General features: G+C 43.0%; 1 protein-coding gene across 1 annotated transcript in view; it reads right to left on the bottom strand.

Moving 5' to 3' along the window:
* Positions 1 to 4,166: 4,166 nt before the first annotated feature.
* ankar (ankyrin and armadillo repeat containing) overlaps positions 4,167 to 14,110 on the bottom strand; it is a 255,424-nt gene continuing 245,480 nt past the window's right edge. The window contains exons 27-29 of the mRNA XM_068036280.1: positions 7,028 to 7,137; positions 4,374 to 4,570; positions 4,167 to 4,263 (exon numbers count right to left, since the gene is read on the bottom strand). Of these exons, the coding sequence (XP_067892381.1) occupies positions 4,167 to 4,263; positions 4,374 to 4,570; positions 7,028 to 7,137 (404 nt within the window). The remainder of the gene's footprint in view (positions 4,264 to 4,373; positions 4,571 to 7,027; positions 7,138 to 14,110) is intronic.

Genomic DNA, 14,110 nt, shown 5'->3' with positions numbered 1-14,110 from the left:
CTGTTCCTCCTTCTCCTGAGGTGCTCTCTGAAGATGGGGAGGACTGCGCTCTCATGCTAGTGAGGTTGTGGAGGGTGAAGTAGACCACCACAATCTGGAGACACGCTCCGACAAATACTGGAGGGCTCCCAGTACAGGCAGCAGAATTGTTGTTTCAGAACACTGATGCTTTGTTCCATGATGTTCCTGGTGACTGCATGGCTCTAGTAGGTGCACTGTCCATGCATGGTCAGATTGGGAAGGGGAATCATGAGCCAGATGTAGAATGAGTATCTCTTGTCACTCAGCAGCCAATCTCTAATTCTTCGTGGTGGGCCAAAGATGACAGCTATGCCTGACTGCCGCAGAATGAATGTGTCATTGCTGCTGCCAGGACAGCTGGCATTCACCTACAGTATCTTCTGGGCATGGTCGTGCACTAACTGCATGTTAATGGAGTGGTAACCTGTGTTTTTGTGGTACATCTCCCGATTAACATGTAGGCCCTGAAGAGCCATATGCATGCAGTCAATTGCAACCTGCATCACTGGGAATTCTGCTAGCCTGGCAAAGTCATGTGCTCACCCCTCCTGCTTCCTTTTACTAAGAGGGAAGATCACAAAGTTCCCTCTCGTTCTGTGCAGGGCCTCAGTCACCTCCCTGATGTGAAATATTGCTTATGTCACCAACTCCCGCCTGGAAGGATCTGTTAACTTAGAAATTTAGGGTCACCATGACCTTGATGGCCACTGGCAGTCCATCCTCGACCTACTGTGCACTGTAGGTAGGGTTGTAGGATGTGGCACAGTTCAGTCACCACCTCCATGGTGAAATGTAGGTGCCTCAGACACTGCTCCTGACTGAGGTGGAGATAGAAGTGCTCTCTGAAGAAGCCTGGATGGTAGGGCCTTATATTGAGGGCCCTCCTCCTCCCTCTGTGCATAGCTTCCCCTACCTACAGCCTCTGCTCTATTTCCAAGGCATGCTGCAGCCCAGGAGGGACTGCGACTATAGCCCCCATTACCGAAGCAGACTTTTTTCCAACAGCCCAACCAACTCCTCTGACCTCCTTGTTAAGATTCAGCACCACTCCCTTGTAAATCCAAAAAGTTTACACAATTCCTCCAAAAACACTCAATACAGTCCTTCCACGAACTCTGCATCAACAAGGGAAACTTAAAAGCACCTCACCTGAAGCTTGCCTGGTGATCCCTTTAAGTAGCACCAGAGGGATGGTCTCTCACACAGCTAAACACATTTTAGTTGGGAGTGATTAAGAGTGGATGTTAACTGGACCTGCACTGTCTGAAATGGCAGATTGTGTGCTAAATCCGTGTAAGAGGCTGTTTGACATCATGATCCGTTCACTCTGCATGCTTCCAGTGCACACATGGCATGCCTGTGCTAGCACCCTTAAAGTCAGTAGAGCGACGGAGCCAAATTTCGTGGCCACTATGTTGAGGCTCTGACGTAATGTGTTACTCTAGGACTATCAGCTACCAAAGAAACTAAATAAATAAATTTGAAATATAGTACTTTAATTGGTGCAGCTTAACCAGCAAAGGAAGATCGTAACAATGTACAAAGAAAACTCACAATATGCTATCATTTTGCCTGACATCATCTTTAATTTAAAATGGGAATACATTGAAAGTTTTTTATGCACTTTGCTGCTGAGATGGGCATGAGTAACACTGCAGCAAGTTTGACATTCTGTTTATATCCAAAGCAAGAGGTAAATAGCCTGATCAAGATCATTTAAATTCTTTTGCTTCATTTAATTTTGAAGATGCACTCATTTTGTTATAGAAACAGCAAATAACATCTTGTTCTGAGGTTCAGCGGTCCAAGTCTTTTCATCTAGGAGCAGATCTTGATCGTAAAGCCAATGTTTTATTCTGTTCATGTGGACAACTGGCTGTTTTTGATCTCCCTGTGATTAAAACAAAACCAGAGTTTAGATTAATTAAATCATTTTTTTAGTGATAAACTTGCAATTATATAGTACCTTACATAAAAAACACAAATTATTTTTGGTTAGTATTCTATAGGCAAAGACAGCAGCAGTGAGATGAATAAGCAGTAATTTTGTTTTTCATGATATTAGTTGAGATGTAGAAAGTTGGCTTGGGTATCAAGAGAACTTCTTGTTTTTCTTTGAATAGTGCTTTGGGATTTTTATGTTCACTAACATAACCAGATGGAACTTTGGTTCATCATTTCATCCCAAGGACAAAACTCGTGATAATGAAGTGCATCCTCAATGCTGGACTGGACTATTCGTCTAGATTATGAGATCAAACTCTGCTATGGGGATTATAGCCAGAGGTGAGAAGGCTTCCAACAGCTAATGTGATACAAGAACTTTAATTTAACTTGCACTCCAATACCTTTTACTTTAAAGGTTGTTCACTTTTCATGAAATTTTTGCCTTTTAATTTACATTATTTTACTGATGGTCAAATCATTGACAACAATATAGTTTATAAAAATGACATAATTTGTTTCCTACTGTTCCCTCGATCCTATTCCCACTAAATTGCTGATCGCCCAACTTTCACTCTGGTTCCCTTGTTAGCCGATATTGTAAACGGTTCTCTCTCTTTACATGTTGTCCCTCTCTCCTGTAAATCTGCCATCATCACCTCTTTCCTCAAAAAACTAATCCTTGATCCTACCATCCTTGCAAACTACTGTCCCATCTCCAACATCCCCTACCTATCCAAAGTCCTTGAACATGTTGTCGCTTCCCAAATCTGTTCCCATCTTTCATGGAACTCCATGTTTGAATCCCTCCAATCAGGTTTCCACCCCTGCCACAGTACTGAAGCAGTTCTTATCAAAGTCAGAAATGACATCTATGTGACTGTGACAAAAGTAAACTTTTCCTCCTCGTCTTTCTCGACCTATCTGCAGCCTTTGACAGAGTTGACCACACCATCCTCCTCCAACGCCTCTCTACTGTCATCCAGCTGGTTGGGACTGCACTCACTTGATTCCATTCTTATCTATCTAATTGTAGCCAGAGAATCACTTATAATGTCTTCTCTTCCTGCTCTTGCACCATTTCCTCTGGTGTCTCCCAAGGATCAATCGTTGGTCCTGTCCTATTTCTCATCTACATGCTGACCCTCAGCAAAATCATCTGAAAGCACAGCATTGTTTTCTCATATACGCTGAGGACACCCAGGTCTACCTCACCACCACTTCTCTTGACTCTTCCATTGTTGCTAAATTATGACACTGCTTATTTAACATCAGAAATTTCCTTCAATTAAATATTGGGAAGACAGAAGCCATTGATTTCAGTCACCGCTCCAAACTCTGTTCCCTAGCTACTGACTCCATCTCTCTCCCTGAAGACAGCTTGAGATTAAGCCAGTCTGTTCACAACCTTGGTGTCACACTTGACCGCGAGATAAGCTTCCGACCTCATACTTATGCCATCACGAAGACTGCCTATTTTCACCTACGTAACATCGCTGGACTTCACCCTGTCCCAGCTCATCTGCTGCCAAAAGCCTCATTCATGCCTCTGTTACCTCCAGACTTGACTATTACAAAGCAATCCTGGCTGGTCTCCTATATTCTACCCTCCGTAAACTTGAGGTCATCTAAAGCTCTGCTGCCCGTGTCTTAACTCGCACCAAGTCCTGTTCCCCTATCAACCCTGTGCTCACTGACCTATATTGGCTCCCAGTCAAGCAACATCTTGATTTTAAAATTCTCATCTTGCTTTCAAGTCCCTCTACGGCCTCGTCACCACACCAATTCCCGCCACCACCACCAACCCCCCCCCACCCCACATCCCCAATCTCTGTAATCTCCTCCAGCACCACAACCCTCTAAGATATCTGCACTCCTCTAATTCTGGCCTCTTGTGCATCCCTGATTTTAACTGTTCCATTATCGGTGGCTGTGCTTTCAGTTGCCTCGGCCTCAAGCTCTGGAATATCCTCCCTACAACTCTCTGCCTATCCACCTCACTTTCCTCCTTTAAGACACTCCTTCAAACTCACTTCTTTGACCAAGCATTTGGCCATCTGACCGAATATCCCCTTATGCAGCTCAGTGTCATACTTCATTTTATATTGCTCTGATGAAGTGCCTTGGGACACTTTATTATGTTAATGGTGCTATATAAATATGTTGTTGTTATTGTTGTACCATTTCAATAGATATGTGAGTTACCTTATTGAAATCTCTGTTGTATTTAAGGAGACTGATAATTTACCTTTCCTGTCCGCTTTGACCACCACCAGCTGGCCTTCACTTATTTCCAGCCTGGTTTAAAAAAATGAAAACAGTTTATTACAAGCTCACTAATGTTAGCTAAGCTATGTTTCAGACCATTTGTAGAATTTGTAATGTTTCTCAGTATTAGGCTTTCATACCTCTCTGATGGCAGGCCAACTAATTTTTGCACTCTGAATTCATCTGTAAATTCTTTACTGATTTTGCCATCTTTGCATATGTTAGATATTAAGAGTTCATATAACTCTGGCTGATTCCTGCACTCCACCAGCAGGCGACGATGACCAGTTCGATTAAAACTTAGGTATCCCAAGGCTGTAGCACAAGAATCGCGAACCTGAAATAGCCAGTTATTTTGTTTCTTTTTATGTTAATACTTATTAAAATGAGAGATAATGGTGTAGATTGAAATACTTTTTAAAACATTGGCTCTACTGACGGTTTTAAATATTCTATTTTCGTAGTCCGTATTACATAAGCTATTTTAGTGCATGATACAGTGCATGGTACACATTATATTGACTGCTTCAACTGCACCCTCAAAACAGAGACCTACTTTGCTTGCTGTCTATTCTTATGAAGTGTCTTGAGTTAGAGTGAAATCTGGTTGGTAACTTTATATTTAAGACTTCCATGCAACAGGAACAGGAATCCAACAGTTCAGATTTGTTTGACCCTTGTGGGGTGCTAGTGGGAGCTTCAGATCTAAACTGAGTTGAAGTCAGGTTCCGGGAATAAAAGTAGAGTGTTAAATTATTTGTAGTTCACAGCATTAGTGGCTTCCTGTATAATCTAAAAATAATGGAGTCATTTAGGAAAATGATTGATAACTGCTTCAAAGTTTCTTGTATTATGAAAGATACATGCACACAATTAAGTGGGTAATTTTAGTACGATAAGTGTGCTAAAATTTAACAAACAGTAAAGTAGGGAACACTGTCACCTTATTTGGCCTGGTATTTATACTGGAATCATCAGGGGTAAAACATGAGTAATTTTCTACTGTGATTGAGGACAAGAGCTGTAATTGTTCTTTTGTACGGGAGTGCTTTTGAATACTATTTATGGTTCTCAGTTTGTGTACCCTCTGTTAGTGACTCTCAAGCACTAGCCAAATGACAACCAATAACGTTTGTTCTGCTCGAAAGAACAATCAATCAGTGGCAATAAAAACAGAAATGCAGGAAATACTCAGCAAGTCAGGCAGCATCTGTGGAGAAAGAAACAGAGGACTGAATTTTATCAGCACGTCGTGCTCTGTGGTGGCGCGCTTTGAAGTCAGCTGCCTTCCGACACAGAGGTGCCGCTGCAGAGCCCCCGCGATATAATGTGCAGGGGCCCATTTAATGGAGGAGGTGGAACGGCCGCCCTCGATGACTTAGAGGGGACAGCTGCTGTTCCCGGCAACGGCATTCAGCACCACCGCACAGGTGCCGGTGCCATTTTTAAAGGGCTTCAAGCCTTTAGTTGAAATTTCAATGTTTAAAGGGACTGGTTTGTTAACAAATTTAAATAAAGATCTGTTCACATCTGCAATCTCCTCCCCCCCCCAAATGAATAAGCAGTTAGTTTTTTGCCCTCTCCCCCCCCATAAAAGTGAGTTCTCACTCATCGTTATGCCATTCACACCTCCTCTAGACATATCTCTTGTTTCTTTACTTGCCCAATACCACTCCCTTTCGCCCTGCATCTCTAAAACTTTTGTCATTTAATCTCTCCTGCCCTCCACTTTGTCACAGTCCTTCCCTTTTGCTCTTTTCCCATCCTCCCCCATTTCATTTACTTAAACCTATTACATCGACCTGAAACATTAACTGTCTCTCTCTACACAGATGCTGCCTGATCAACTGAGTATTTCCAGGATTTTCTATTTTCAGTCTGTTTAACTTTTGATTCTGGAAGCTAGCTTTCAGCATTTAAAAGAAAATCATTCTTAGGATTATGATTGTCACTAGTAAGACAAACATTTAGTGCCTATCCTTGTTGCCCTTGAGAAGGTGGTGGTGAACCTTCTGCATAAATCTTTTTCTTCCAAGTGGTGAAAGTGCTTCAGCAATACGGTTCGATAGGCCAGGATTTTGACCCAGTGACAATGAAGAAATGGCAATAAATGTCAAAGACAAAATGATGTTTGTTTTGGAGAGGAACTTGGTGGTGAATGTGAAGGTTGTGCAACTGCTGTCCTTGTCCCAGGTGGTGGAGATTGTGGGATTGGGAGGTGCTGTCAAAGAAACCTTCACGATTTGCTGCAGTGCATCCTGTGGGTAGTACGTATTGCAGCCAGAGTGTGCTGGTAACTGAGGGAGTGGATTTTTAAGGTGGCGGATGGGCTGCCAATCAAGTGGGCTGCTTTGGCCTGGATGCTGTTGAGCTTTTTGAGTGTTGTTTCAGTTACATCCATCCAGGTAAGTGAAGAGTATTCCATCACACACTCGACTTATTCCTTTATTGCTGTTAAGTCCATTTTCCATAGAGACTCAGTTTAATAGATGTAAATTAATTAAGAAAACAAAATATAGCAGAACCTAACATGTTATGTAGTAATGATCTACAGTAAAATTACTTATTCACTAATTGTCCAGGATCTTCCTAGCACCAGAGTCTGTAAAGGCAATGATGCCATCTTTAGTATTAAAAGAGAACTTCACTTGCACATGTCTTAACATATTTCACAAAGCATCAGTTATGACTTGAAGAATATCAAGAGTGACACATCATCCTTCATGGATATAACATGTTAATGCACATAAAGACATATTCACAAAGTTTACACTATTGTTTGTTTTTCCTTTACCTGTTCCCTCTCAGCATATAAATGTGGACAAAGGTGTTCTACAGCTCCCATTGTAATAATGGCATCGGAAATACCTGTTCTGGTTTGAGTAAGAGAGGACAGCAGCTGTCCTGTAAAGAGAGCAATTGTACAAATTGGTCAAAATATTATTACAGTACAGTACAATTTCAGTAATTTAACTTAATAGATACTGTGTATGAACTAAAAATTGAGAACCAAATCATATGAAATAACACAAATTCTTGAAGAAATGCATATATAAACTTAAGAGATGATCGAGAATGAGCTATATTTGCATTGAGCCTAAAATCAATTTAGGATTTGTATATGGATGAGTGGTACTCAAAACGAGGAAAGCATCACCAATGTAATGCTCAATATAGTCAAATAGTCTGCCATTAATCACCCTTTAGGGTTGCACATGAATACCAGCCACTTGATTGGTGCCAGGGATCTGTTCCCCAACAAGGAGTTAGTATTTTGAGGACAGTAGAAGAGAATATTGAGGAAAAAGTATTTAAATTAATTCCGAGTGAATAATAAACATGTTTGTTCATCCAGGTCCAGTCTTCTAGTGCTCTCAATGAATGCACTCATCCATCAGTAATCCCTATAAGTTCAGATGGCAGAAAAAGATGGCAGAGATAGACCTAGTCATATCTACAGTATAAGCAGATCAATCTTTAGGTCTTTGTCTACTTTTGGAATTAGTTTTCAGTTGATCAATTTTTCAAAGTTGCTCTCACTTCCAAAATGAACTTTGAGAGGAGGGAGCCCAAAGAAACATGATAAATAACATACTTTAAATGTTAAGAAGCTAGAAAAAAGACAAGAGTAAGTAGAATAGATTATATTAGTCACAAAATGTGTAGAAATAAAATAATAATAGAGAAGAAATGGTAGGAAGAAAAAAAGAATGGTAGAGCAAAGTATTACTTTTTAAACATTGTGTTTTAGTTATTTATTTTAACTAGTTAGGTTTGCTTTTACAATAATTTTTTTTATTCTTTCAAAGGATGTGGGCATCATTGGCAAGGCCAGCATTTATTGCCCATCCCTAATTGCCCTTGACAAGGCAGTGGTGAGCTGCTTTCTTGAACCTCTGTAGTCCATGAGGTGTAGGTACACCCAAAGTGCTGTTAGGAAAGGAATTCCAGGATTTTAACCCAGTGATAGTGAAGGAACGGTGATATAGTTCCAAATCAGGATTCGATGTGGCTTGGATGGGAACTTGCAGGTGGTGGTGTTCCCATGCATCTGCTGCCATCGTCCTTCTAGGTGGTAGAGGTCACAGGTTTGGAAGGTGCTGTCTAAGGAGCCTTGGTGAGTTTCTGCAATGCATCTTGTACACACTGCTGCTACATGTGCATTGGTAGTGGAGAGAGTGAATGTTGAAGGTGGTGGATGGGAGGCCAATCAAACAGGCTGTTTTACCCTGGATAGTTTCGAGCTTAAGAGTTGTTGGAGCTGCACTCATCCAGGCAAGTGGAGAGTATTCCATCACACTCCAGAATTGTGCCTTGTAGATGGTGGACAGGCTTTGGGGAGCCAGGAGATGAGTTAGTCACCGAAGAAGTTCCAGCCTCTGACCTGTTCTTGTAGCTGCAGTACTTATATGGCTAGTCCAGTTCAGTGGGTGGGAAAGTGAAGTTGAAGGCAAAGATCAGCCACGATTGTACTGAATGGTGGAACAGGCTCAACAGGCCGATTGGTCTATTCCTGCTCCTATTTCTTATGTTCTCTTCCTTCTGTTTGTCTTCCTCCTTCTCCTCCCGAATTGGCTTCTGGATCCCTGGAGGTAATGATTGCACCCTCATAATGTGGAGGGTGCAGCAGACCACCACGAACTTCCAAGACTTGTTCTGGCATTTACTACAATGATCCTCCCAAGCGGTCGGCAGAGAAACTGTTGTTTTAGCAGGCCGATTGCCTGCTCGACGATGTTCCAAATAGCTCCTTAGCTCTCTTTGTAGGCCCACTGTACTTGCATTGTGGGGTGGGTGGGGTGAGGGGGGCATCCACTAGATACAGAGGGAGTAATCCTTGTACCCAAGCAGCCAGCTTCCAGTTCCTCTAAGAGGGATGAAGATGGTGGGTAGGACTGATTGGTGTTGGATGAATGCATCATGGTGGCTGCCAGGATAGTGGGCATTCACCAAAATGATCTTGGCAGGTTGCACACCAACTGCACATTTATGGAATTTTTTTTATTTGTTCATGGGACGTGGGTGTCGCGGGCAAGGACAGCATTTATTGCCCACCTCTAATTGCCCTTGAGAAGATGGTGGTGAGCCACCTTCTTGAACCGCTGCAGTCCACGTGGGGTAGGTACACCCATAGTGTTGTTAGGAAGAGAGTTCCAGAATTCTGACCCAGCGACAGTGAAGAAACGGCGATATAGTTCCAAGTCAGGATGGTGTGTGGCTTGGAGGGGAACTTGCAGGTGGTGGTGTAGTTCCCATGCATCTGTTGCCCTTGTCCTTCTAGATGGTAGAGGTCATGGGATTGGAAGGTGCTACTTAAGGAGCCTTGGTGCATTGCTGCAGTGCATCTTGTAGATGGTACACACTGCTGCCACAGTGCATCAGTGGCGGAGGGAGTGAATGTTTGTGGATGGGTTGCAATGGAAGCCATTGTAGTTCCTATACCATCCCCGTTGACATGTGGAGCTCCTCAGTGAAAAGATGATGAACTGCCCTCATCTGGAGTAGATGGCCTCTATGACCTTCTGGATGCTGCGATGGGCAACATACTGGGAAATGTTGCCGATGTCTCCCGCCTGGAGGCATAACATTTTGAGGACGACGGTGACCTTTAAAGTCACTGGCAGGGCTGTTCTCGTCCTGCAGTGAGGTTCCAGGTCAGGTTGAATGAGGTGGCACAGTTCAGTGACCATATCCTTGTTGAACCTGAATTGCATCAGGCACTGCTCCTGGGTTGGTCCAGGATAAGTGCTCTCGAGAAAACCCTGGTGCATAGCCCTCCTCCCTCCTCCCAGAACTTCCCATCTGTGCATCCTCTGCTCAATTTCCTGGTCATGTTGCAGACCAATAAGCACTGCAACAACTGCCCTCATACCTGCTCCCAAAACCAACTTGAAAAACACAGCACAGTACTTCAACAAACTCAACCTAAACATAAGTAAGGCAAAAGCACTTCACCTGGAACTTGTTCATTGGCCTTTTAAATAGCGCTGGTGCAGGGTCCATCTTATAGCTGAACACTTGATTTTTTTTTTGAGAGATGTGCCAATTTATTCAATGGATCTGTGTGCTCCAAATTTGGAAAATGGGCACCACATTAGCTGGTAGGGCTGTGTGACATCATGCTATCATCAGCTCCATTTGCTTCTGGTGCCATCGGGACACCTGTGTGAGCACTGTTATCAAGATGGTGTGCCGCACAGGTTGTGCACTACAAGTAAGGTGTTTGGCCTCTGTACCTCAGTGGGACTATGCAACCAAATTTTGCACCCACATGTGCAAAAGGCATGGGAGGGTGCAAATGTTCATCCTCAAGTTACATTATAAGCTATTATATATGTAGATATAGGGATATATAACATTATCCCTGCATGAGTGAATTCCCACACTAGTTAGACTGCTTATGGATCCATTAAAAATGGCAGACCCAAATTAGTAATGACCAGCAAGCTGCTAGATAATGAGAATTGTAATCAGGAGCTCTTTCCAGCCACCCCAAGGTCACTACCCTTAGCTGACAGCAACTAACTCAGCAGACCAGCGATCGAACCTGGAACCTTGTTAGTTTATGTGGATGAGTGCCACACCCACATGATATTTTCAATCATAAAAAATAAGCTTGTCATGCAGGCCTCCACCTGCCAAGAATGAGGAACATTAATTTCGCCACATGAACACTAAATTTCAAATTGTTGCTGTTACAAGGGGTTGCCAGGCCCCTGACTGAAAAGACATTTTTGCATATTAACAGACAGTATTTGTAGACAAAGGACCATTCCCTGACACACAATCCACAAAGTTAGAAGTGGTTATACCAGTAGGTCACGTGACTACTCTGCTGACCAACTTGGGGAGTTTTAAATTGTAGAGACAGTGTTTGAACTGGCAGAAAGCTTTTTGCTCCTAGACTGAGAAGAATTCTCCTGGCTGGCTCGCCGCAGCCTCTCCTGCCGTAGTCACAGAGTTATATAGCACAGAAACAGGCCCTTCGGCCCACCGTGTCCACACCAGCCATCAAGCCTATCTATTCTAATCCCATTTCCCAGCACTTGGCCCATAGCCTTGTATGCTATGGCGTTTCAAGTGCTCATCTAAATACTTCTTAAATATTGTGAGGGTTCTTGCCTCTACCACCACTTCAGGCAGTGTATTCCAGATTCGAACCACCCTCTGGGTGAAAAGTTTTTCCTCAAATCCCCTCTAAACCTCCTTCCCCTTACCTTAAATCTATGCCACCTGGTTATTGACCCCTCCGTTAAGGGAAAACGTTTCTTCCTATCTAATCTATCAATGCCCCTCATAATTTTATATACCTCAATCATGTCCCCCCCTCAGCCTTCTCTGCTCTAAGGAAAACAACCCTAGCCTTTTCAGTCTCTCTTCATAGTTGAAATGCTCCAGCCCAGGCAACATCCTGGTGATTCTCCTCTGCACCTTCTCCAGTGCAATCACATCCTTTCTATAGTGTGGTGCCCAGAAGTGTACACAGTACTCCAGCTGTGGCCTAACTAGCGTTTTATACAGCTCCATCATAACCTCCCTGCTCTTATATTCTATGCCTTGGCTAATAAAGGCAAGTATCCCATATGCCTTCCTAACCACCTTATCTACCTGTGCTGTTGCCTTCAGTGATCTATGGACAAGTACACCAAGGTTCCTCCGACCCTCTGTATTTACTAGGGTCCTACCATCCATCGTACATTCCCTTGCCTTGTTAGTCCTCCCAAAATGCGTCACCTCACACTTCTCAGGATCAAATTCCATTTGCCACTGCTCTGTCCATTTTACCAGCCCATCTATATCATCCTGTAATCTAAGGCTTTCCTCCTCACTATTTACGACACCACCAATTTTCGTGTCATTTGCGAACTTACTGATCATACCTCCTATATTCACGTCTAAATCATTAATGTAGACTACAAACAGTAAGGGTCCCAGCACCGATCCCTGTGGTACACCACTGGTCACAGGCTTCCACTTGCAGAAACAACCCTTGACCATCACCCGCTGCCTCCTGCCACTAAGCCAATTTTGGATCCAATTTGCCAAATTGCCCTGGATCCCATGGGCTCTTACCTTCTTAACCAATCTCCCATGCGGGACCTTAACAAAAGCTTTACTGAAGTCCACATTGACGACATCAACTGCTTTACCCTCATCTACACATCTAGTCACTTCCTCGAAAAATTCAATCAAGTTAGTTAGACACGATCTCCCCCTGACAAAGCCATGCTGACTATCCCTGATTAATCCCTGCCTCTCCAAGTGGAGATTAATCCTGTCCCGCAGAATTTTTTCCAATAGTTTCTCAACCAGTGATGCTAGACTCACCCTAGCCTATCCAGTCTTGCTTCATAGCTGAAATGCTCCAGCCCAGGCAACATCCTGGTGAATCTCCTTTGCACCCACTCTAGTGCAATCACACCCTTCCTAGTGGAGGCATTCAAAGGGGAGATTCAAGAGGTTCAGGGTAAACATGTTCCCACAAAGAAAAAGGGTGAGACGGCCAAATCTAGAGCCCCATGGATGTCAAGGAGCCTACAGAGTAAGATAAGGCAGAAAAGGAAAGCTTATGTCCGACACCGAGAACTCAATACTACAGAAAGCCAAGAGGAGTATAGAAAGTGGAGAGGTGAAATCAAAAAGGAGATTAGGAAAGCAGAGAGAGGGCATGAAAGAATATTGGCAAGCAAAATCAAGGTGTACCCAAAGATGTTTTATCAATACATTATGAGTAAGAGGATAACTAAGGCACCAAGGCCAGATGAAATGTATCCTGGGCTGTTAAAAGAAGCAAGAGAGGAAATAGCAGAGGGCCTGACCATCATTTTCCAGTCCTCACTGGATACAGGTGTGGTACCGGAGGATTGGAGAATTGCTAAAGTTGTACCTCTGTTTAAAAAGGGAGCGAAGGACAGACCTGTCTTTCTGTCTGTCTGCTCCCACCTCTTTCTCATGGAACTCCAAAAACCCATTTAAATTGCCCCTAGTGTAGGGTGGTGATAGGGAATATGGGATTACTGTAGGGTTAGTATAAATGGGTGGTTGTTGGTCGGCACAAACTCGGTGGGCCGAAGGGCCTGTTTCAGTGCTCTATCTCTAAATAAATAAAAATAAATAAATAAATAAACAAGAACCCCAAGAGAGAAAAGTCTCCTACAGCAAACAAAGTTTAAGAAGAATACTGGGCCTCAACAGATTTACCTATAAGCAAGGACTCTCTACAGTGAGCTCGAAGACCCGTAACAAAAACTCCTCAGATATTGCCTCAAACCTTTCCACTTTATTTCCTCTGCTCTTTTCTTTCCCTATCTGCATGTGTGTATCGCATATGCATGCTAGCATGGGCGTGTCGTGTATCTGTAGGTGTTAACTGAATTAGAGTTTAAGTTTAATAAAATTTCACTTTTCTTCTTTAAACTTAAGAAAGCCTGTTTGTGCTGGTTTCTTTGCCTTATAATTGGAAAGTGGTGTCTTTGCCTTATAATTGGAAAGTGGTGAACAAGGAGTCACCAAGGGGGAGTTCAAAACACGGTGTGCTTAAAATGAAACCCTGTTACAGTAAGACCAGGTGAAGGCTGAAAGGGAACCCTAGACCTCTTTCTCACCTGGTCGTAACAGAACTGTATGGCATTCGAGCAGTTGACTGCACAGATGAAAAATGCAACGGTAGTACAGAAGAATGGATGTCTCAAATCAGGACTAGAGAATTACAGGGAACGCTGCATGTTCAGATAAGAATGTTCTGATTACCAGAATATAATTTTAAGGAAATATGATAGAGATTTGACTAGTATAAAGTATTTGGCAGTAAGTTGAAAGGTTAGTATTAACTGGAATATGATCACTGCAGCATGCCATAATCATATATATGACACAA

The sequence above is a fragment of the Heterodontus francisci genome, chromosome 7 (genome assembly GCF_036365525.1).
Source record: "Heterodontus francisci isolate sHetFra1 chromosome 7, sHetFra1.hap1, whole genome shotgun sequence".
Taxonomy (NCBI): domain Eukaryota; kingdom Metazoa; phylum Chordata; class Chondrichthyes; order Heterodontiformes; family Heterodontidae; genus Heterodontus; species Heterodontus francisci.
The sequence above is the reverse complement of the archived record's forward strand: the minus strand, read 5'-3'. Positions and strand labels throughout refer to the sequence as shown.